We start from the raw sequence: 24,930 nt of genomic DNA on the forward strand, positions 1-24,930 counted from the left end.
CCAGACCTCCTCACAGTGTACTGGCCCTGAGCACTGGCTGGGAGATTCAAGAAGGGAATCCACTAGCACAGTTCAAGGCACCTCAGAGACTATCAACTCTCCCAATTATCTCACACACTCCCTGCATCAGTTCAGCCAGTATTTCAATTCTCTACCTCCATCTGACCAAAAGATAACTCTGTACTACTGAAGCCATCATCTGCTGAAGGGGAGGGTGGGTGGAAAGAAGAAGTGTTGGCGTTTACAAATATACTTCGAAATGTAGGATTCAAATAGATGGGAGTTTTCTGAATATATAGTCCATTAAATGCTGTAGGGGTCTCTAAAAAATCCATTTTCTGGAAGGTATTTGATCAGAAGTTCATATTATCATGCTGCCTAGTTGTAAGCTAGCATTTGTTCTTTTTCTTTAGAAGATTTTCAGACTGCCTGCCAGGCCATTCTGGCCACACTGATGGAGTCTGGCCACTGAGTCTCCTTAACACAGTTGAACAGGAACACTGGGCCTCGTTCAATTAGCCATTCAGTACAACTGGCATCTCAATTTGACCAAGACAGCCTATTTGCCACAGGGCTGAGGCAGCACTCAGAATAATTTGCTTCTCTAACAGATCAAAGGAAAAAGATATCACATGCAGGGCTGGAAAGTAACTCTCAAACTCAGGCGCAGCACTGGGTTACACAACTCGAACTCCATCGGGGACTCAACTGAGTTAAAGACAGTCACCTCATCACCGCCAAAACAGCCTGGTGACTGGTGTTCATGGCACTGTTGTCCTGGGATGATGAAAGCATGGGCCCCTGCTTAAAACAGTTTGGAAATGTTCCAAACCTTCTGTATTATCTGGCTCTCCATATCCTAACTGGTGGGAAGAAATCCTGCTGCCTCAATGTGTGGTGAGGTGGCTGTCCTTTCCCTGATACTGTCCTCTAAGTGTCACATGTCAAGGGCTTGGGCAGCATGACTAGAGGACAAGGTCTCAGAGAGCTAGCCTGTATTTCTGTTGGGGTGTCTCCTTAGCTTCTGGAAGAACCATGGGATTGGTTTTGTCTTCCTTCCACACGGTTCAGAACACTCCTCTGCGAGTCAGCAGCAGAAGCTTTGCTTTCCATGGAGTTGCTTTCCAGAAGATACCACTCTGAGACAAAATAAACAAAATTTTCTTCTACCCAATTTTGTATGTTATTACTTTAAAAAACCACCAGCACTGAACTATTTTAGATCTGCCTTCTGGTAATAAAGCCTAGCAACAATCCTCACCAAAACCAGCCCCTGGCTTACCTTGGGATTGGTTCGCTGCTGCAGCCGTCTCTCTTCCCTCTCCCTCTGCAACCGTTCAAACTCTTCTCTAATTTCAGCTGGTGTTCTCCTCCTTTCCACAACCTATGGGTAGAATCAAGACAAGACAGTTAGGACCCAAAGAGTGAGGAAAACACACACAGAGAGCTGACATCTTTCACTGTGGTGTGTGCGTGTTGCCCAGGGGCCAGCCTTTCCTCTTCCCCAGGACTCTGAGACGTCAATGAAATGGCAATGAGGTTTTCCACGAGACGTCTCCAGTCCCTCGCAAGGCGAGGCAAGGCTCCCTGTCATACCTGCTTGGTCTGCTGCCCTGATCATTCCCAAGGTCATGCTTTTCCTCAGCTCTCCAGAGAGACTTAAGCATTATTTCCTTCATTTTAGTAACCTCTCTCTGACGCTGCAGGAATCTTACGAAGAAAACGTCATCTTAAGTCTCATAGTTTAAATTTCCTAATGAGTTCCAGATAACAATGTTAAATATCAAAACAAAGGCAAAGCTGTCCACACGTACTGCCACCTCTCCCTAGTGTGCTGGGGCCACTGCTGGAGATGCCTTTTGAGCTTCTTGGACCAAGGGATCTTAAGCCATCAGGTCTGGGTTTTAGAATCATGGGACTCCTCTCCCTACAATATGATACGAAGCTTAGAAGGTGTGATGTCAGTTATTACTCAGGTACCACACAGCAGATCATGTTAACACTCAGGGACGCACATGATGTCAGTCAAATCTATTAGAAAACAAGGCATTCCATCTTGGCCTTTTTTAGCTCATCGTGAAAGGAAGACAATCTAGTTGAGATTTCAAAGAGGCAGGGAAAGGCCTCGGTGGGCCTCAGGCACATCGGTGAAAGAGGAAATGCACCACGTGACTTCTACAGGCCCAAAATTCTATAGCCTGTAAGAAACACAGAGAGTGGAACTGGGACATACACATCTGAAGTCATTAGATGGATGAGAGAGGAAAAAACCCAAACGGCATATTCCCTCTATGAGTGGGAGAAATACAGGAAAGTCTTGAGAGACTGCTCAAAGAACATCTAAAAGGTAGGTGATGTGAGAAGAAGCCATCTTAGAAATCACAATTTTAAAAAATTATTAAAAATATATGCTTGAGGAAAAAATCAAAATAGTACAGAAGGATAGGAAGTAAAAAATACAATTTCCCCTATACCACTCTCCCTCTTCTCACACGCTAACATTTAACTTTTTACATATCTTTCTAAAAATCTTCTATGCATATGTATTATGCATGTATAAATATATTTTAACATAAATGGAGGTCCTATTATAGCTTTTGTGCAACTTGATTTTCTCATTTAGCAATACAGAAAAATAAATACAAAAACTGGCCTATCCAAAAAAACTATGAGAAATTTGTTCACTATTGCTTTCAGTAAGTTAAACAGAAAAAAATAATGAAAACAATATTTTCTCCTCTAATAATCCAATACAAATCAATTATTACTAAAAAGGAGGAGACAGTTCTTTTAAAGGAAGTTTTAAAATAAAAACACTGTTAAAATCATCCAAGAACAAACTGGAAGTCCTAAATGGCACGAGAGTGATTGCTTTGTGACCTCACAAAAGCATACTCAGTTACAATTAAGTGATATGGCAAGCTCACTCTGCTAGTTCTTCAAAACACTGAAGGCATGTGCACCTCTTTATGGTACTTTCACTTCCCCAAAGTTACCCTATCTCAGACTGAACAAAAGTGAGGTATAGTTTGTCAAAGTTTCCATTATCTTCTCCATCTCCTGTCAGTCTCTCTTTTCATCAAAAGAAAATCAAAGTAAAAGAGCTTCAGGGAAATGTAGGTAATCAACTATTCCACTTGACCCTGAAGATCAAGAAAAAAATGATTTAAAATACTTTAAAAATTGTTCATGACTCTTAAACCCCAATTCAGTGGACCTGTGACGGTGGAACCACAACTTATTCAGACCCCTGCCAAAGGTGACCTAAGCGACTCATTACAAAGGAAAGCACTTCCTCCACTGGGCCCAGAGTAATCAGGCTGTTCTACCTGGGTGAAAAGATTTCATACTGAATATTCTATTCAACAAGACACTAGGGTTAAGAAAGTAAATTAAACAAAAGTTTAATTAGCTATAACTAACCAGTGACATAGACTCCATGAATACGCCTCTATACTGATATGTTTTAAATAAACAGATCTGGAAGAGTCCAGGAATTAAAAGACTAGAAAGCGTCAGGCTCCACAGAGGCCAGAGCAGAGCAGAACTTGTTCTCAAGAATTCTAGCTGTCTGACCTTTGCTAATTGAATTAATAGCTGCAAATTACTTTCTCTCTGCCACACTATGTGATAAGCTGAAGAGGCAAATATGCCAAAGGTGTTAAGTCATTCCATTTCTAGTCATATTTTACCTAAGTTTTGCAAATAGTCGGTGCATAATCAGAGCTAACTGCAAAGCCAAAATGGCCGGCCCACTAGAACAGTTACGCACTCAGCAGGGCAGGGCATCTCCTTCTAGCTCCCACAGGCCCCTGACATCCTTTATTATTTATATCCCTCTTTACACAGAGTACATTATGATGGAGAATGGAAAAAGACTAAGCCAGCTGCAAGCTATTTTTTTTCCATTTCAGTAACCCTTATATACAAGCATCCAGGAACACAGCATCCTAAACTGCATTACGGTTGGTAAATACGAGACATTTTCAATGTTTTTCATCAACAGCGTGAATCATATGCAGCCCATGAATCTACACACCTGTATTGTTCACCCTGACCATTCAGCAACTAGGTCTATCCCTGTGCTGGCCAGGAAGACTGACTGATCTTGTGGAAAGGGGAAGAGAGATCTCTAACAGCTAGGTGGCACAGTGAAAAGAGGATAGGAACCTAGGCTCTCTGACAGCACTTCTAACTTTCTAGGAGACTGCAGGTAAGTCACTTCACCTCTCTAAGCTTCAATTCCCTGCTATAAATGAGGGGAATTAAATTACCTGATTCCTGAGGTGTTGTCTGGTTTGAAAATTCTGATTCTTGCTAGTCAAATTTTATTTTGGAATAATTTTAGAAAATTATTTGGAACTTGAGAAAAGTTGCAAACAGTACAGAAAGTTCTTGTACACCCTTCACCCAGCTGCCCCTGATGTTAACATCTTATATAACCATGGAACCTCTGTCAAATCTAAGAAACCAACATTAGTACATTACTATTAACTAAACTCAGACTTTTTGGATTTCTAGTTTTTCCACTAACACCACTTTTATGTTCCAGGATCCAATCTAGGATCCAGGATTGCATTTAGTCTCCTTAGTCTCCTCTAACTTGTGACAGTTTCTAACTCTTCGTTTCATGATCTTGACCATACTGTAGCTTTTTTTTTTTTGAGGAAGATTGACCCTGTGCTAACATCTGTTGCCAATCTTCCTCTTTTTCTTTTTTCTCCCCAAAGCCCCAGCACATAGTTGTATATCCTAGTTGTAGGTCCTTCTAGTTCTTCCGTGTGGCATGCCGCCTCAGCATGGCTTGATGAGTGGTAAGTAGGTCCATGCCAAGGAACCAACGAACCCTGGGCCCCCAAAGCGGAACGTGTGAACTTAACCACTACACCACTGGGCTGGCCCCATGTATTGTAGCTCTTAATGCAGGCTGACTTTATTAGACATTATAAGACTGATGTCAAAGAGACAGGGAAAAGCGAAATATGAATAATGTAAAGGATTGCAGACAAAAATAAACTTCGGATGATCTGGGCCAAAGGATGCTCCTCTAAATGCAATATAACATCTGAAAGTGCTGAGTTATATGGTTTCCATTCCACTTGCTAGCTGTTACCAGATTCAAGATTGTTACAGCATTCTCAGTTCAAAGTTGAATTTTCACCATTATGAAGAAGAGATCGATTTCATTTTCAATGTAGGTAGTCACATAAACCCTGCTAACCAACTTCAAGAACTAAAATGGCTGGTTTTACAAGCTGGGAATGGTCGCATCTCATTCCTTTGGAATCCTGCTAGAGAATGACAAAGTCTCTTGAAGGTTAAAAAAAAAAGACTGAAAACTTACCTAATAACTGAAAACAGGGCCAATATTTTATGCAATCTAAAAAAGCTCACATTTCACCTCCAGTGCCCACAAACAGAAAGGGGGATCCACCTGCTGGGACACGGAGTAACTACTACATCTGCAGAGTGTTTTCATACCTTTGGATTAAAGGCGCCTCAGACACTTAACAGTTTCAACAGTGTCCTTCATCCTTCATTGACTACTTTTTTTTTTTGTGAGGAAGATCAGCTCTGAGCTAACATCCGTGCTAATCCTCCTTTTTGTTGAGGAAGACTGGCTCTGAGCTAACATCTATTGCCAATCCTCCTCCTTCCCGCCACTCCCCCCCAAGCCCCAGTAGACAGTTGTATGTCATAGTTGCACATCCTTCTAGTTGCTGTATGTGGGACGCGGCCTCAGCATGGCTGGAGAAGCAGTGTGTCGGTGCGCGCCCGGGATCCGAACCCGGGCCGCCAGTAGCGGAGCACGCGCACTTAACCGCTAAGCCACGGGGCCGGCCCTGACTACTCGTGTTTAGATTAACAGATATGTGGTAAACGGATACCTGCCAGCAAAAGTTTAATAGTCTAAAAATACTAGCAACAGCATGAAGTGAATACACCTTCCTCCCGGGGGTGAAAGCTACGATGGAAGTGGGAGAATCCTCAATTAAACAACCCACCAGCTGTAGGAATTCCTTGAAGGAATGATGATGCCAGCTCCACAAAATGCTCTTGGGTTCAGTGAGATTTTTGCTTTACAGTATGAATAACAGGCTTAATTTTTCTACTGTTTGTCAGGCACTGATACATCTCTGAGTAAATATCTAGGGAGGTATCTTCATGTAGTCTTCCTTGAAGGCATTTTTATCTTAAGTGAAGGCTAAGTATCAATGCAAAAAAAGCCAATTCTGATCAATGAGAATTTGATTTCCTTAGAGTAGTTTACTAAAAACTATGACTATAAAAGCTTATCCATTCACCATCTGTGACTACCTACATATTTTTATAATCACTACTGTGTGTGTGGTTTTGCTTTGTTTCTAATGGGCAGATAATTTGGTTTGGCGATAGAAAACCAAGCAATATTTTGCCAGGAAGACATTACCCCACTGCTCCATTAGAGTTGGGACAATGCTGCTGGGAATTAAAAACCTACACTCTGAAGTGGGGGTATGTAGGAGAGGCCTACAGCTTTTCAGTGGCCCTGACCGCTGCCATGAAAAATTGTCACCAACCCACGCCCTCAAAAAACAAGGGAGCTTTAACGTACTGTATAAAGTATGAGGAAAAATCTAGTAAATACAACAGGATTCTACTTTCCTTTTTGGAGGAAACTACGCTAAGCTATTAGATCTAACACTTTGCTACAACGAACATAACATGAAACACTGCTACTTCCATCAAGCCAAAGGCCAGAAACCAAACGCCTACTGCAGCCAGGCAAGACATGCAGATGAAGTGAAGGGCCAGAGGTAACACAACAGGGAGTGTTGAGGACTGTGACACACTGGACAGCACAGGCCAGTCTAAAGGGCTGAGGCTCCTCTGATTTAGTTGAGCGTTGCCTCACAGGAAAATTCAGATATAGCTGTACCAGATTTTCTGATTTTTTTCAATAGAAGACAAAAGATTGGATTTTTATGCAAAATCCCCCAAATTTTAATTTTAAATGTTAGCAACTACAATTCATTGTGTGGGCAACCAAAACATGGCTATATGTTAAATATGGCCCACAAGTCACCAATATTAAGCAGTAGTAGAAAGGGAACTAGAACTGTTTTGCTTCTCTTCTACTCCTTACCCTAAGGTCCTTAGAAGGTTTTCATATTAGAATGAGAAGAGACAGGCATACAGGTTTGAGATTAAATACCAAAAGAACTTCAAGGGAAATCTTATACGCTGATGAGAAAATAAATCAATGACAATCAATTTAATGTTAACAGCCTACCGAAATTTCTTGGGCATCAGAACCAAGTTTCTTTAATGAAATTAAGCAATAATACCTATATGTTCTTATAACAATTTAGAGTTTTACAACTAGTTTTTATATTCACATTTCTACTTGAACCTCGTATCCTTATTTTTCAGATAACATGGAAGTACAAAGCAGTCAAATGACTTGCCCAAAGCTCTAGGACTAGTCAGTGGCAAAGTAAAAGAAAACAGAATCTTCAGAATTTTAGTGACTGTTTTTACATGGTATAGCTGCCCAGGGTAACCTATTTTATGGATATTTTCTATCTATTTTGTTTTACTATATTTGATAACACTCTAATATTATAGTACATTAGAGCTGGAAGGGTCATTATAGACAGTTTTATCCTGTAGTTCTCAACTTCTCTCTGCCTCCATTTTGTTCACATGTACAACAAATTATCAACAACTTCCTAAATGCAGTTATTCATAACCTCAGGTGGAGACAGAGGCACAGAACTGTGGAGGCGGAAGGAAGTGTATGTGTAGACAGAACTGCATCCTCGCACAAACTGTCTTCATCAACCCCCTGATGGGCCTGCTCCCTTCTCTTGGGTTAAAAATTACTGGTACAGTCTATCTCGCTTACTTTTCACTTGGATGACTGACTTGCCCAAGTTCACAGCGTTACAAAGCGGCAAAGCCAAGCCTAGCACTCAATCTCTTAAACCAAAATACAAGGTGAAGAGGGACTTGAATGTCTTCAAGTATTCTCAAAGATATTATCACAGGTTGCGGGATTTGGGGGTTGTTGTTTTGTAGTTGTTTAATGACTTTTCTGGGTACCAGACGCACAGCTTCTCTTACCTCCCATCCTTCCATTTCCAGTCCTCTCTTTCCATATATATCATAGATGGCCCTGGTTTGGGGGTCACTAAGCACTGCAAATTAAAAATCAAACATGTTTACAAGTACAAAATTCACCATTCAGTCCTGACAACAGTATCATCAGGTAAGTCCACCTCTTTTTGTTCTTCCCCATCCAACCACAATCTTCCCAGAGACCCTCTTCATTCTCTATGCATCTTTCCTCCTAATTGCTTTTCAGACCCAATCTACGACATGTTTAAAGGTGGCTGCAAACGAGAAACATCAGATTTTTTGTATCCAAGCTACTCTTAATTGTGAGCTGCACTTTGTAGGAAGCTAAGCTGACCCTTGCATCACTAAAGGATAGTTGTTTTAAAAGAATTTAGTAAGTTTCCGCCATAGTCTATTAAGAAACTTGACTTGAAAGAGTTAATTCAGTTTCTAAAGAAGCTTAATGTAAAACTACGGACAGGCTTTGATACAAGAAAAGTCTGATTTATTTATTTATTATTTTTTTTGTGTGAGGAAGATCAGACCTGAGCTAACATCCATGCTAACCCTCCTCTTTTTGCTGAGGAAGACCGGCTCTGAGCTAACATCTATTGCCAATCCTCCTCCTTTTTTTTTCCCCAAAGCCCCAGTAGATACTTGTATGTCATAGTTGCACATCCTTCTAGTTGCTGTATGTGGGACACGGCCTCAGCATGGCCAGACAAGCCGTGCATCAGTGTGTGCCCGGGATCCGAACCCGGGCCACCAGTAGCGGAGCACGCGCACTTAACCGCTAAGCCACGGGGCCGGCCTGAAAAATGTGATTTATTATTTACTCTGTAGAGTTTCACTAACTCCTAATATAGTCTATGTTTTTTGTCGCGCCTCTCCTCTTTATTTGTAAATCATTTTAAAAGACACGAACGCTTGTCACTAAGGTGTCGGCCACATCACCTCAAGTGCATCAGAAAAAGATTTTCAATAAGGGCGAGAGCTAGTCAAAGGATATCAAACCGAATTTTTTTCTTTTTGGTGAGGAATATCAGCCCTGAGCTAACATCCATGCCAATCCTCCTCTTTTTGCTGAGGAAGACTGGCCCTGAGCTAACATCCATGCCCATCTTCCTCCACTTCATGTGGGATGCCGCCACAGCATGGCCCAACAAATGGTGCATTGGTGCGTGCCCGGGATCTGAACCTGGGCCGCCAGCAGCGGCGCGCGCACACACGCGCACTTAACCGTTATGCCATGGGGCTGGCTCTCGAACCGAATTTATTTTATTTTATTTATTTATTTATTTTGGTGAGGAAGATCAGCCCTGAGCTAACATCCATGCCAATCCTCCTCTTTTTGCTGAGGAAGACCGACCCTGAGCTAACATCTACTGCCAATCCTCCTCCTTTTTTTTTTCTCTTTTTCTCCCCAAAGCCCCAGTAGATAGTTATATGTCATAGTTGCACATCCTTCTAGTTGCTGTATGTGGGACGCGGCCTCAGCATGGCCAGACAAGTGGTGCCATCAGTGCGGGCCCGTGATCCGAACCCGGGCCGCCAGTAGTGGAGCGCACGCACTTAACCCCTAAGCCATGGGGCGGCCCCTCAAACCGAATTTAAATGTCAGTAAAGCTAACAGTTGTTATCTTCCTCCTCAACCCTGCCAATTTCTGTTCAAGACCTTTGAATCTTTTCTCCCCTGAGATTTCCCATATATTTTTAGGCCTAATTAAAAAAACGATGTAAATGATTCGATGCATATTCAAATCTAACGGGAAGAAAGAAATGCTGACCACTGGAAAACATGGGAGCCAAACTTCTTGAGTTAATCTCTAGGATTTAACGTGGAATTATTTATTCACTATTTTACTTTAGTCTCTCTCAGGCTAACATGGGGGCCAGGACTGCTGCTGCAGCATTTTCACATGCATTGGCAGGGTTTTTCTGTTAACTCTTCCCTAAATCTCCAACACAGTACCAACCAGCTATGTGGGTAATTTAAACAAGAGTAAACTAATGCAGCCATTTAGACAACAGAACACAATAAAAGGAACAGGCTTTTGATCAAGACCACCACATAAGTGGTCTGAATAGAGTTAAATTTGGTGAAGACACAATGCTGACTGCACACATGTATCATGTGCCACGGCCTGGGTTTTACTGGTCATTAAAATCTAACTTTTTGGTAAAACTATAAAGTGAAATACAGCATACGCTTTTATCTCTATAATGAGAAGTCTTTATTTTGTAAAGAAACACATTACCTAATTTTAGGTCTGTCTAATTAAGGAGCAAATCATCAAATAGCTCTGGAATGAATAACTTATTTTACTTGGTATATATACTAAGAGTGATTTAATACTTTTTAATTTTTAAAATTGTGGGAAAATATACATAACATAAAATTGATCATTTTAACCAATTTTAAGGGTACAATTCAGTGGCGTTAAGTACATTCACAATGTTGCGTAACGACCACAACTGTCTATTTCTAGAACTCTTTCATCATCTCAAAGAGAAACTCTATACCTATTAGTGACTTTAATATTTTATAAACAAATATATCACAACATTTTCTTTCTGAAATACATACACGTAAGTATAAAAACTTGAATTACTTGATTCTATTTCCTATTAGCCTTCTTAACACCATTTTCTTTCTTTTGTTAGAACCTTTCCTTAACTGAATGCTACAGAACTAGTAAAATCACTTTCAGATGAAAAAATGTTCTTGTATCTCCTCACAAAGAAGAGGACAAAGAAAACTTGTCTATAACGATCAGCCTTTTACCTCTAAGAGTTCCCTTTAGAAGAAAACTAGTAAACGATTTAAAACTTGAGTATCCTCTGCAATTCAGACGCTGGTCTATTACTTTACCTGTACGCACATTTTCTACTTACTGGACACATATTGATTTCCAAAGCAAAATACTACTCTTTCAAAGGACCCTGTCAGTAAAAAGTAATAAACTAACCACCTCTTTTATACACCTCTAAGGGCTCTCTTTTTCTATCCTCTACAAATCAAGTCTCTTAAAAATCGAATATCTGCTACCAGGGTGTTTCTACGAAGCCAAGCCCTCCACCGACCTTCATAAGCCTGGTGAACAAGGTTAAACAGTCGTTCTGCCTGTGATTTGAGCTCTGGGTCTCTGTGCTTGTCGGGATGGTAAAGCATACAGAGCCTCCGGTAGGCAGCTTTCAGCTCTTCAGAAGAGGCCTAAAGAAAGAAAAATCCAATTAGAGAACAATCAATGCCACTTAAATATTATCATTATCAGAATCAGCCTTGAAATGGGAACCTGTCATCCTCTTTCCAACATGTCTGTTCTCTGCATACAGGACATAATGAAGTTATGCTTTATTACTTCAATAAGGCTTCTTTCTTCCACAGTTAATAAAGTGATCATTATGTACATCAATAGCAACTGTGTTTTGCTGGGAAATGCTGCTATCAGATGGAACGAAAGCCTGCGTCTCTATACTGGTTCAATGCCCTCTGAGCTGAAACTAAAAATGTCACAGAGACCCGTGTACTCTCTAACCTAAGGTATTTGAACTAAATCATGCCAAGGCACTCTCACCAGAGAATTTGTTCAGGAAAAAAAAAAAAACTATATATTGTTAGACGGATGCCATACATCTAATCAGTTTTTTGACAAAGGAAGCTCAATGAATATTCATCCGTAAAAATCAGACAATAAATTGTAAAACCAACACACACCTCTAATTCCGCCTCTAATTCTAAAAGGTAGCACGTAAGCAGGCAAAAATGCTTTACTATACTCTGGTGAAAACAAAAGCCCCCCGACTCCCAAAACCCAAAAGGTTCCCCACACATACAACTCTCCAATTCTCACAGTAGCCACTTTGAGGGACAATAACGCACCACACTAAGAGCACAGATGACACAGAGAGTGAAATGGACTCTGTGTGTTTTAACCACAGCGGGAGAAGGAAGAGCAGTGATAAAAACCCACATTCTCCTAGGCCTGCCTTACAGTCACCAAGAAGTTCTCAGAGGCAGACCCCTCAGAGGGCCTAAGAACACTGTAACATCTATCTGGCTAGCCCCTCGGGTCTGTTTTAGGGAGTATTACGTCTGATTTTTTATCAGCCTCAGGGGCCATTTTGGTCTATCAGAGGTGATGCTGAATGGGCAGCTCTATCCAAAATAAAATAACATTTTATTTTGGGAGGCAACCTACCCCACTATTTTGACAACAGAAGCACATTTCTGGGTCACTGACAACAGCTGGAGGGGCCCGAAAAGCCAGCCATCTGGGCAGAGGAACGGGACCAGACCCCGGGGAGGGTGCCGAGGATGGACAGTGCTATGGGGTCAGGTCCTGGAACACGGATCCACAAGGAGAGCGGTCACAGGGACACAGTCAGTCAAGGGATCAGGCTTATAATGGAAAACAAACTATATTTTTCTATAATTTCCACAACTTTTCAATATCTTCCAATTCCAAGACTAAGGAGTTTTTTCACCAATGAAAAAAGGCAAAACTTTACTATACTTTACTAATAATTTTTGGCATGAAATTTAATATTTTATAGACCGGGGACTAAGTTACTCAGACAGTAGAAAACTAGCAAATTTGTGCAAGTTTACTAGAGATTTTAAACAAGGAATTCTGAAGAACTCCAACAGAGAGATAACAAATGCTAACTGGAAAGACACGCAGTGGGCACGTGAAGTGTCAGTCACACATGCCCGAGGGGAGAGGCTGTGGGGGAGGCCCAGGTGACAATTCCGGGCCCTCTCAGGGCCATGTCTTCACCTCCATGCCTGGCCACTTTCTTTATCTGAGGGGTAGGCCACTGGGGGGATGACCTCTAAGAGCCTCTCCAGCTCTAACTTGACACGATCTGTTTCTCAGAGAAGAAAGAGCTGCACCTGAGCCACTCAGCTTGTCCTTGACACCAGACAGAGATCTTCACTGCTTGTTTGGACAGAGATTCATCTGCACATACGGTGTTTTAAACCAGCAGCTTCTTAGTAAGGGTCAAAGATCTCGCTGATCAAGCCTCCCTTTGCCTCCAAGAATTAGGTAGATGCCTGCCCTGTTTTAGCCCTAATCTCTTTCTTCCATTTTCTCTTTCGTAGCCTTTGGGAATTACACTATCAAAAAATTTTTCGTTGACTGCCTCCCTCCTTTCTCTCCATCTGGTCATCTGTGTGATTTACTCTGTAGTAATACACCAACCTTCCAGTTTAGTGGTTAAGAACGCAGGCTGTGGAGTCGAATGGCCTGTGTTTGGACACTGGATCTGTGACATTGGGCAAATGAGCTTTCTGACTCTTAACTTTCTCATATGCAAAAGGGGATAATAACTCTCAGGGACAGTGTGAGAAAAAAACGAGATAGTGACTATAAAGGGCCTCAGACAGTGCCCAACACACAGCAAAAACTTACAAATTGTAGCTCTTCTGAATCCCTTGATTTCTTATCTTGAAGCTGGGGACAACAGTCTCTCTCTCATAGAGTTTATTGTCAGAAGTAAGTGAGATAACGTATGTATAAGCGCTTTACAATGCCTTGCACATAGTAGGAATTTAATCATTTTAGCTACCATTATCATCACAATTCAATTTCGATATCCCTTTGGCAGCATACATACTGAAACTGGAACAATTCAGAGAGAAGGCACCGCCCTGGTGCAAGGACAACAGAAACATTCATTCCTGAAGTAGTCCATGTTTGTGAAAATTCACTGAGCTGCACGTTTATGACGTGCACTTTTCTCTATGCATATTCTATTTCAATAAAAACACAAGACTCCACAGAAGAGATGGGCCTCAACATTCCCATCTCTATAGTTCCTTTTTCTTTTTCCTACTCTAGGCTTCTTTCACTGCCAACGTCAATTATGCAATGCATTTATTGCCACACTTACCAATATGCCACCTGTACCAAACCCCATTGTTTTAAGTAAATAAATAATAATTAACTAATGGCACATAAAATATATCTTCTCCAGGCAGGTTTACTTATGTGATAATGTAAAACGGGCTTGTTCCTTTCTAAATAGCCATTACAAATTATTTTCTTTCTGCAAATTTTAACTGTTCTTTCTAGTATCTCATAAAAGTTACAAGATCAGTAGACTGACTCTAGGTTAGACTGTTATTCCCTGGTTGTTAAACTAGATGACAAGGGAGTAGAACTTCTTGTCTGCAAGATCTTTTTTAATCATATTAATAAATGGCTTAATGTGCTATTGATTAAGTAATAGAAATGAGAAGTTTCATTTTTAATAAATATCACATTCAATAAAAGGTTAGATTAGGCCTTTCATCATAACTGAACAGCTAAGGTCACTGGTTCGATATTTCACAAATGATAAACTCTCGCTATTATAAAAATACTGATATCATTTCAAAATATGTGATATCATTAAAAATGATACCTAAAGTCACGTACTTATTTCTAAAATTCTATATAAAATTAAGAGATGTATTGTGCCTTAAGTCTGAAAAGTTTCATCATCTCGATCATCTGGTTATATTTTCAACGGCAAGTAAAACTATTATAAATTCAATCTTTATATATCATAAAATTCAGAGTGAAAAGGTTCTCTGTGACCTGACTGTAGAGCTTAATGGTCTGTTGAAATTGTTAGCTTAGAGGCTATACAATACAAAAATGAAATTCCTGCAATAAGGCACAGAAAAGAAACAAAAGGTATACAAATTGGAAAGGAAAAAGTAAAACTGTATTTGCAGATGTCATCTCTGTAGGAAATCATAAAGAACCTACAAAAAAAGCTACTAAGTGATTTTAGCAAGGTCCTGGGATACCGGGTCAATATGCAAACATCAATTTATTTCTACACACTGAAAAATTGAAATTTAAAAAGACAATTCTATTTAAAGTATCATCAACAAACACGAACTACTTAGCAATAAATTTAACAAGTATGTGCAAGACCTGTGCACTGAAAACCACAACAGACTGATGGCAGAAATTAAAGAGAGAAAATAACAGAGATAAGCCGCCTTCATGCATCAGAAGGTTCAGTATTAGTGAGATGTCAAATTTTCCCAAAGCAATCTACAGACTCAATGCAATCCAATCAAAATCCCAGTAGGCACTTTTTGTAGAAACTGACAGGCCAATTCTAAAATTAATATGGAAAGACAAATGATATGGAGCAAAAAGGAATTTTACTTTCCTAGTTATCAGCCAAAACAGCTTTGAAAAAGAACTGGAGGACTCACATTACTGGATTTTGAGATTTACTATATAGCTACAGTATAGTAAAGTGTGGTACTGGTGAAAGAGCAGATCCATAAGTCAGTGGAAGAGAAGCAAGTCCACAAACAGACCCCTACATATTGTCAACTGATTTCTGACAAAGGTGCCAAGGTAGTTCAATGGGGAAAAGACAGTTTTTTCCAATAAATGATGCTAGAAAAAGGGAACGTCCACATGCAAAAAAATGAACCTTGACCCTTAACTTGCATCACATATAAGGGACAAATGAAAATTTCCCAGATAAACAAAAGCTGAAGAAGTTTATTACCACTATAACTGCCCTGCAAGAAATGCTCAAGGGAGTCCTGCAGGGTGAAATGAAAGGACATTAGACAGTAACTCGAAGCCATCTGAGGAAACAAAGATCTCAGTAAAGGCAAATACATGGGCAATTATAAAATCTAATATTATTGTAAAAACAGTTTGTAACTTCACATTTTTTCTTAATGATTTAAGAGACTACTACATTACAAAATTATTAGTCTAAAAGGTAGTCTCATAATTTTGGCTTGTAACATCACATTTTGTTTCTACAAAATTTAAGAGACTAATGCATTATAAAAATCAATTATTTATTTTTTGGACACATAATGTATAAAGATGTAATTCTATGACAACAATAACTAAAAGAGGTGGGACAGAGCTATAAAGAAACAGAGCTTTTGTACATTATTGAAGTTAAGCTGGTATAAATTCAAATTAGTGTTTTAACTTCAGGATGTCAAATGTAATTTAAGGTATTAAATGTAACCACAAAGAAAATTGCTATAGAATATACATGAAAGGGAATGAGAAGGGAATTAAAATATTTCATTACAAAAAAATCAGCTAAACAAAAAAGACAGTAATTTGGGAAACAAGGGATAAAAAAGATATAGGGCAAAGAAAGCAAATAGCAAAATGGTAGAAATGAGGCCCTCCTTATCAGTAATTACTATAAATGTCAATGGATTAAATTTTCCAATCCAAAGACAAGAGACTGGCAGAATAGATTTAAAAAAAAATGACACAACTATATGCTCTCTACAAGGGATTTGCTTTAGATTCAAAGGCACAAATAGGTTAAAAGTGAAAGGATGGAAAAAGACATTCCTTGCAAAAAGTAACCATAAAAGAGCAGGGGTGGCTATACTAATATCAGACAAAATAGGCATTAAATCAAAAAAGCTTACAAGACACAAAAGATATTATAAATTAATAAAAGGTCCAATATAGCAAGAAGATATAACAATTATAACCATTTATGTGCCTAATAACAGACCATCAAAATATATGAAGCAAAAACTGACAGAACTGAAAGGAGAAATAGACAGTTTCACAATACAATAATAGTTGTGAGACTTCAATATTCCACTGTCAATAATGGAGAGAATAACCAGACAGAAGATAAGTGAGGAAAGATAGGACTTGAACAACACAATAAGCCAACTAGATCTAAAAGACATATATAGAATATTCTACCCAACAACAACAGAACACATATTCTTCTCAAGTGCGCATGGGACATTCTCCAGACAGACTATATGTGAAGCCACAAATTAAGTCTCAATAAATTTAAAAAAGTAGATATCAGGGCCGGCCCCGTGGCTTGGCGGTTAAGTGCGTGCGCTCCGCTGCTGGCGGCCCGGGTTCGGATCCCAGGCACGCACCGACGCACTGCTTCTCCGGACATGCTGAGGCCGTGTCCCACATACAGCAACTAGAAGGATGTGCAGCTATGACATACAACTATCTACTGGGGCTTTGGGGGAAAAAACCAAATAAATAAAATTATAAAAAAAAAAAAAAAGTAGATATCATACTAATTATCTTCTCTCACCACAATGGGATGAAGTTAGAAACCAATAACAGAAGGAAAACTGGAAAACTCACAAATTTGTGGAAATTAAACAACATATTCTTAAACAACCAATGGATCAAAGAAGAAATCACAAGAGAAATTAGAAAATACCTAGAGAGGAGTGAAATAAACAAAACATACCAAAACTAATGGGATGCAGTGAAAGTAGTACTAGGGGGAAATTTATAGCTATAAATGTAAATGTTTACATTAAAAAACAAGAAAGATTGCAAATCAACGACCTAATTTTACAACTTAAGGAACTAGAAAAAGAAGAACAAACTAAACTCAAAGTTAGCAGGAGGAGGAAATAATAAAGATCTGAGCAGAGATAAATGAAATAGAGAATAGGAAAACAATAGAGAAAATAAATGAAACCAAAAGTTGGTTCTTGAACAAGATCAACAAAATTGACAAAACTTTATCTAGATTGACTAAGGAAAAAAAGAGAGAAGACAAATTCCTAAACTCAGAAATGAAATTGGGGATATTACTACTGATTCTATAGAAACAAAAAAGATTATTAAGAGAATACTATGAACAACTAATTGTACACCAACAAATCTGAAAACCTAGATGAAATGGACAAATTCCTAGAAATACAAAACCTACCAAGACTGAATCATGAAGAAAGAGAAAATCTGAATAGACCTATAAACTAGTAAGCAGATTGAATTAGCAATCAAAAACCTCTTGACAAAGAAAAGCCCTGGACCTGTAGCTTCACTGTTGAATTCTACCAGACATTCAAAGAACTAATATCAATCCTTCTCAAACTTTTCCAAAACATCGAAGAGGCGGGAACACTTCCAAACTCATACCAAACTGATACCAAAGCCAGACAAAGACACTACAAGAAAACTACAGACCAATATCCATTATGAACATTGATGCAAAAATCCTCAACAAAACACTAGCAAACAGAATTCAGCAGCATATTAAAAGGATTATACATCATGACCAAGTGGGATTTATTCCTGGAATGCAAAGATAGTTTATGAAATCATTTCATATGTTTATGAAATCAACGCATATAAAATACTACATTAAGAGAATGAAGGGGGGCCAGCCCCGTGGCTTGGCGGTTAAGTGCGCGTGCTCTGCTACTGGCGGCCTGGGTTCGGATCCTGGGCGTGCACTAACACACCGTTTCTCCAGCCATGCTGAGGCCGCGTCCCACATACAGCAACTAGAAGGATGTGCAACTATGACATACAGCTATCTACTGGGGCTTTGGGGAGAAAAAGGGAAAAAAAAAGGAGGAGGATTGGCAATAGATGTTAGCTCAGAGCCGGTCTTCTTCAGCAAAAAGAGGAGGATTAGCATGGATGTTAGCTCAGGGCTGATCTTTCTCACACACACACACACAAAAACAAAACAAAACAAAACAAAAACTAAACAAACAAAAAAAGAGAATGAAGGAAAAAACCCCAGATGATCATCTCGATGCAGAAAAAGCACCTGACAAAATTCAACATCCTTTCATGATAAAAGCACTCAACAAACTAGGAAGAGAAGGAAACTACCTCAGCATAATAAAAGTGACAAAGAGCTCTTACAACAGAAGACAAACCTACAAGGAACATCATACTCAACAGTGAAAGACTGAAACCTTTTCCTCTAAGATCAGGAACAAGGCAAGGATGTCTGTTCTCATCACTTCTATTCAACATAGTACTGGAAGTCCTAGCCAGAGCAATTAGGTAAGAAAAAGAAATAAAAGGTATCCAAACTGGGAAGGAAGAAGTAAAATGATCTCTATTCACAGATGATACGATCTTACATGAAGAAAACTCTAAAGATTCCACACCAAAAAACCTGTTAGAACTTATAAATGAATTCAGTAAAGTTGCAGGATACAAAGTCAACACACAAAAATTAGTTGCATTTCTACACACTAACAGGGAAAAATCTGAAAAGTAAATTAAGAAAACAGTTCCATTTATAATAGTATAAAAAAATACTTAGGAGTTAACTTAATTTTTAAGTTTTATTTTTGTGGAGATTTTCTCATGTTTATCTTCCAGCCCTTCTATAATTTTATTTCTGTTATCTTATTTTTAATTTCCAAGAACTCCTTTTTTATGTATTTCTTTATAAAGTATCATTTTGTTCTTATTTCTTACATATAATATCTTATCTTTCTGAGGAAAATCCAGTTTTCAAACTCCCTGCACTGTCTGCTTCCTTCTAGTTTCTCCTTGCTGTCTGCATGGTCTTAGAATTTCACATTGGAGCCTTCCCTCAAACATCCGATGTTCACTGGCAATCGATTTACATTTAATAGTAAGATACTAAAAAGCTATTTGGGAGCTCTGTATGTGTGGACAGGCCTTGTTATCTGATGAGCTTCTCTCATCAGATGAGAAATGCCTGGGAGGGGACCTGGACGTTTCATTGGGTGTTCTTTTCTCTTTGATAGGTTAGTTTCTTCAGGGAAGAGCCCAGAGAACAAATGGAAAAAGCTAGAAGTCTCCCCATGCAGGGTGTAAACTCTCATGTACTCCCTGCTTTTGTTAGGGTGCCACTCTCGCCCCCTACTGTGCCTGTGTCTGGGCTCTGAAGACTCTCTGCTTCAACTTCTCCAGGGAACAAGCCTCCTGTCTCCTGGCTGGGCAAGCTAACACACTCGCATCTCATCAGCACTAGTATTATCATGAAAAAGAAAAAAATCTTTGTCAATCTGGTAGACAAAAAAAGGGTACCTTGTCTTAAATTGCATTTCTTTGTTTTTCCATATATTTATTTGCATTTTAGATTTCTTCTTTTATGAAATAACCTATTCATTTCCTTTGTATTGTTTTCCTACTAGGGTATTCATTTTTTTCTTTTTGATTTCCAAGAGTTCTTTATATACATTAGAAATATGAATCTTTTACCAAATAGATTCCTTTTGAGTCTTTTAATTGTGTTTTTTTTTTTAGGTTTTAGTTTCCTTCCTTTAACAAACACAGAAATTTCTCATTTTTACAAATCAAACCTATCAATTGTCTCTTTTCTGATTTCTGCTGTGGTATCATGCTTAGAAAAGTCTCCTAACTCCAATTTCATCATATTTGCTTCCCTTAAATAATTAAACAATTGAAGAAGTTGCTACATTTTCACTTATTTAAAGTCTAGTGATGGAGACCATCTCTGGAATCAACGTGACAGCACATATTCAAAGAGTATACTGCCACTTTTATTTTCTATCTTCATTTAACAAAGTGAGCTAAACTGTGTGAGGAACATCAGTATGTCTGAACCATGACTGTAGCGGTCAGGATAGGCGAAGTTAGTGGTTCTCAAGGTGTGGTGTAGGGCCCCTGGGAATCCCTGAGACCCTTTTAGAGGGTCCACAGGTCAAAACTATTCTCATAATAAAACTAAGCTATTATTTGCCTTTTTCTCATTCTCTCACGAATGTATAGTGGGATTTTCTTGAAGCTAAAGTGGGATTTCTTGATGTGTGATGATACCACTGTTCTGATGGTTCATGAAATGTGTAATACTTATGCATTCTTATGTTTTCTAGAAATTCTAAGGTGGTAATTTTAGAGTATAAATATGAAAGTTTTCAGAAATTAACTCTATTGGTTCTCAGTTCTTTTATTGTGCACTTACTATCTTTTGTTATATCTGCATAACTGTAACTTCATTATTTTCCAACACATAGCTATTTTGAACTCCTTAAGTCTTCCTTGTGCCTATACTAAAATATAAGAAGTGCACTTTGTGTCTTGTTTTACAACATTTTATCAATTATTCAGTTTTAATTTCTAATTAAATATGGATAGCTATAACACACGTAAACAAAAGCTCTTTGGGGTCCTCAATAATTTAAGAACGTAAAGCGGTCTTCACATCAATGTTTGAGAATTTCTGGGTTAGATGATACTGTGGTAACAAGCAATCCAAAAATTCCAAAGGTTTATTTCTCCCTCACTGTATATGTTCATCTCAGGTCATCTAGTACTCTGCTTGGCAATGTCCCAGGCTGACAGAGCAGCCAACCCTTAGAACCACTGCCAGTCACCAAAGCAGAGGGAAGAGCACGAGACCCTCTGGCTCACACTAGCATTCAAACGGCTCAGCCCAAACGTGGCACATATCGCTTCCACTCATATCATTGGCTAGAACTAGTCACAGGGCCTCCCTCAAACACTAGGGGGCAAGGAAGTGCAGTCCTACCATGTGCTGGGCAAGCCAAGAACCAATAATGTTTGGTTTACAGCACCTGTAACTACCACAATGATGATATTTAATTCAATACTCTGAAGACCAAATAGAGCGTGCAAGCAACAACTTAATAATATCTCAGACTTACATTCATTTTAGGAATAGTAAAGCCACCAGTTTTTTGTTGCTAAAGCCTATAATTTCAAGTTCAAACTTCCAGGCTATAACCACATTGCTGCTTTCAGCAACTAAGTCTCCACAAACTCTGTTCTATTGGATTTTGGGAACTGTGCCTAACTACCACAATTGAAGATTCACTACTGTCCATATGCTCCACGACAATCTGATTGAAATAAACTGCATCAGCTAATAAAAACCTGTAATTTTTTATGATACTTGGTGCTCATACAATTAAGGAAAGAGCAGATTTCAGAGCTAATTAACACCAAGACAGCATGTGTACTTTGTGCTGACTAAGAGCTGTTTCATGAAGAGAAAGGGTGTTACAGATTAGCTGGTATCACTGAGTAGATACTGATCATACTAAGAGACTAAGCCACTCACTTATCAGGCACTAAAATGCAACCATTGAGCTGGACTTGAAAAAATGTCCTACTTCATTTCGTAAAGGTTCCCACTACACAGTCTAAAGCGTCACACAATAAAATTGCTCTCATACACAGCCCTGCCATCCTCTGATGCCATTTTCCCTGTTCAACACAGCCTTCTACCCTTCTCATTTCCATGTGCAACATCTATGGGGGGTCTGGAAATAAGTTCCTATACACGGGGTTCATCCACAAACAGTAAAAGACTCCAACGATGTATGCCGACTCACCCTCAATGTCGAGCATGGGGCAGACGCTACTAACTCAGCCTGATGCATCTTTGTAAGGAGCATCTCAAGTAGACCAGGATTTCAATGAGACTAACCTATGTTTATTGTAAACATTCAGCTCTATTTAACTGATAAAAGAAAAAAACTGTACAAAATAAATCTAACCCACCTGAAACTTATTTACTTTTACAAATATCATTACTGGTGCTGGTACAAAAGATGATAAACAAGTAACCTTTTCCCCCTGAGATGAAGAAACATATCAGGAAGACAATCAATATCTGCCAGATGGAAAAGGACAAGCCCAGCAGGGAAAGCCATTCTTGCCTCTGCTAGCATGATTTTCAGTCTCGGACTGAGTCTCCACTGGCCTTGGCTTACTCCGGGCCTGAGCGTAAAGGCATCTGTTCGAATTTGCTCTCTTCCTCTTGTACCTGACTTTAAACGATTTTCCTAAGTAAAAATATAGATTTACCAAACTGATAACTGATTAACTCCTTCCAATAAAGTCTCCTAGAATGATTTGTTGCCAAAATTGCAATGTCATCCTCAAAAACGACAGGCATTCCACAAAGTAAAATGCACCTAGACAAGGGGAGTATGGCGTCAGCAAATACATTATCACTTCAAGTCAGTACAATTACTGAATGCCCAACCTGTTCTAAGTACTGCAGGAAGTACAAAAGAAATATAATATGGTCCCAGCCCACGAGATTACAAACTAGGAATGTGTGTATGTGTGTTTTCCCTAAAAAACCCCATACATAGATTTAATTAAACAATATAAAACAGAAATGCTAATATGAATGGTGCAGAAATAAGTTCAGGGCAATCAGAATACAAACAAGGCTTCATGGAGGCAGTGGGATCTAAATGGGAATGCAAAAGGTAGATTTTGATTTGTTTCGGTATCTAAGACAGGCTTGGGCATTTCAGGGAAAAAGAAATTCCTGAGCAAAAAGGCCAGTGTTGGGGACAGAGAGACAGAACACTGACCAAACTGACAAGAGTAAAGGAGTATTAGTAGGCAGGAAGTAGGCAAGACATTAATTTAGACATCCATCCACCTGCTCATTCATTCAGTAAACATTTGGTAAGTACCCGTATGTGCCTGCACTGTGCTAGGGACATAATGGTGAGCCAGACAGCCACGGTCCCTGACCACGTAGAGTTCGCCTTGCAGTCAAAGAAGGCAGAACATCACCACAAAGTAGGCAGAAAATATATAAAACATCTAATTTATAAGGGGATTTAAAAAGGGAGCCAAGAGGGGCCAGCCCGGTGCTGCAGCAGTTAAGTGCACACGCTCTGCTGTGGCGGCTCGGGGTTGGCTGGTTCGGATCCCGGGCGTGCACCGACACACCGTGTGTCAAGCCATGCTGTGGCGGCGTCCCATATAAAGTAGAGGAAGATGGGCACAGATGTTAGCCCAGGGCCAATCTTCCTCAGCAAAAAGAGGAGGATTGGCACCGGATGTTCGCTCAGGGCTGATCTTCCTCACCAAAAAAAAAAAAAAAAAAAAAATGGAGCCAAGAATTTGACCATTACCCAATAAACAACAGGAAGTCGTAAAAGGTTTCTGGGTAGGGAAATAACATGATCAGTACTGTTTATTAATATTAATATCGTATAGCCTGACTAAAACTGACAAAAATCAAAATCAGAGAGATTTGGAGAAAACTACAGCAGAAATGTAGGGTTGAGGTTGTGAGGGCAGTTGGCAGCCTAGAAGTTGAAATGGAAATGAAGGGATCAGTCTGCTGGAGTCCAGAGGATTCATGGACCGAGAGGATCTACGAGTCAGTCGAAAGCGGCTCAATACTATATGAAGAAGAAAAATCAAAGAGCATTCCAGGGTTTTTTGGCTCGAATGCATGGGTTAGGGAGAAACTGGGAGGTAGCGAGGCTTGCAGGGAAGGTGAATTTGAACAACTAAGCATAATGCCCAGAAGGCAGATAGAGATGCAGGGCCCAAGCAAGACATTTTAAAAAGAGTCAAGTTCATGAGGACTGAACCTGTGGAAATTCTAAGGACAGAGAATGAGCACCTGGCAAGGTGAGAAAGGAGGACCAAGAGAGCATCACAGAAGCCGAAGGAGATTTCAAGCTTTTCAATGTTGTCACAAATGCATTTGTACAGATTTATAGCACAAAATACCTCCACTGATATGTCCTCATTAAATACTTAAATACAAACCGTCTTGAAGTCGGTATTAGAACCTCCATTTTACAGATAAAAACAGTGAGGATCAAAGAGATTAAATGACTTGTCTAAGATGGAGACGGAGTTTACCTGATTATGGACCCCTGACCCAAAAGCTGTAGAAATCAGTAACTTATGTAGCCTGGCTCAAATCAAACTTTGGTTTATGAATAGATACCCTTATGAGAGTGAAAGGCAACCCACAGAGAGGGAAGAGATACAGTACATCTATCAGACAAAGGACTCATCCAAATTATATAAAGAACTCGGACAAATCAATAAGAGCATTCCTTATTAACTTTTATGCTCAATATACTAATAAAAATATACTGGCATTTACTTCACATAATAATATTCCCATTACTATGCTAAGCACTAATATGCATTCTCGCCTAATTCTCCCAACAGCTCTATGACAGTAAAATTATCATTTGGATTTTACGGATGAAGAAACAGGCTCAGAGAGGTTAAGCAACTTGCCCCAGATCAGGCTGCTGGAAAGTCAAACTGGGAGCTGACTTCAAGGGCTTTG

General features: G+C 39.3%; 1 protein-coding gene across 1 annotated transcript in view; it reads right to left on the reverse strand.

Moving 5' to 3' along the window:
* The window catches only part of DNAJC11 (DnaJ heat shock protein family (Hsp40) member C11), a 66,020-nt gene that overhangs the window by 34,463 nt on the left and 6,627 nt on the right, over positions 1 to 24,930 (reverse strand). The window contains exons 2-4 of the mRNA XM_058552791.1: positions 11,185 to 11,314; positions 8,107 to 8,180; positions 1,283 to 1,384 (exon numbers count right to left, since the gene is read on the reverse strand). Coding sequence (XP_058408774.1) covers positions 1,283 to 1,384; positions 8,107 to 8,180; positions 11,185 to 11,314 — 306 coding nt within the window. The remainder of the gene's footprint in view (positions 1 to 1,282; positions 1,385 to 8,106; positions 8,181 to 11,184; positions 11,315 to 24,930) is intronic.

This window comes from Diceros bicornis, chromosome 13 (genome assembly GCF_020826845.1).
Source record: "Diceros bicornis minor isolate mBicDic1 chromosome 13, mDicBic1.mat.cur, whole genome shotgun sequence".
Lineage (NCBI taxonomy): Eukaryota > Metazoa > Chordata > Mammalia > Perissodactyla > Rhinocerotidae > Diceros > Diceros bicornis.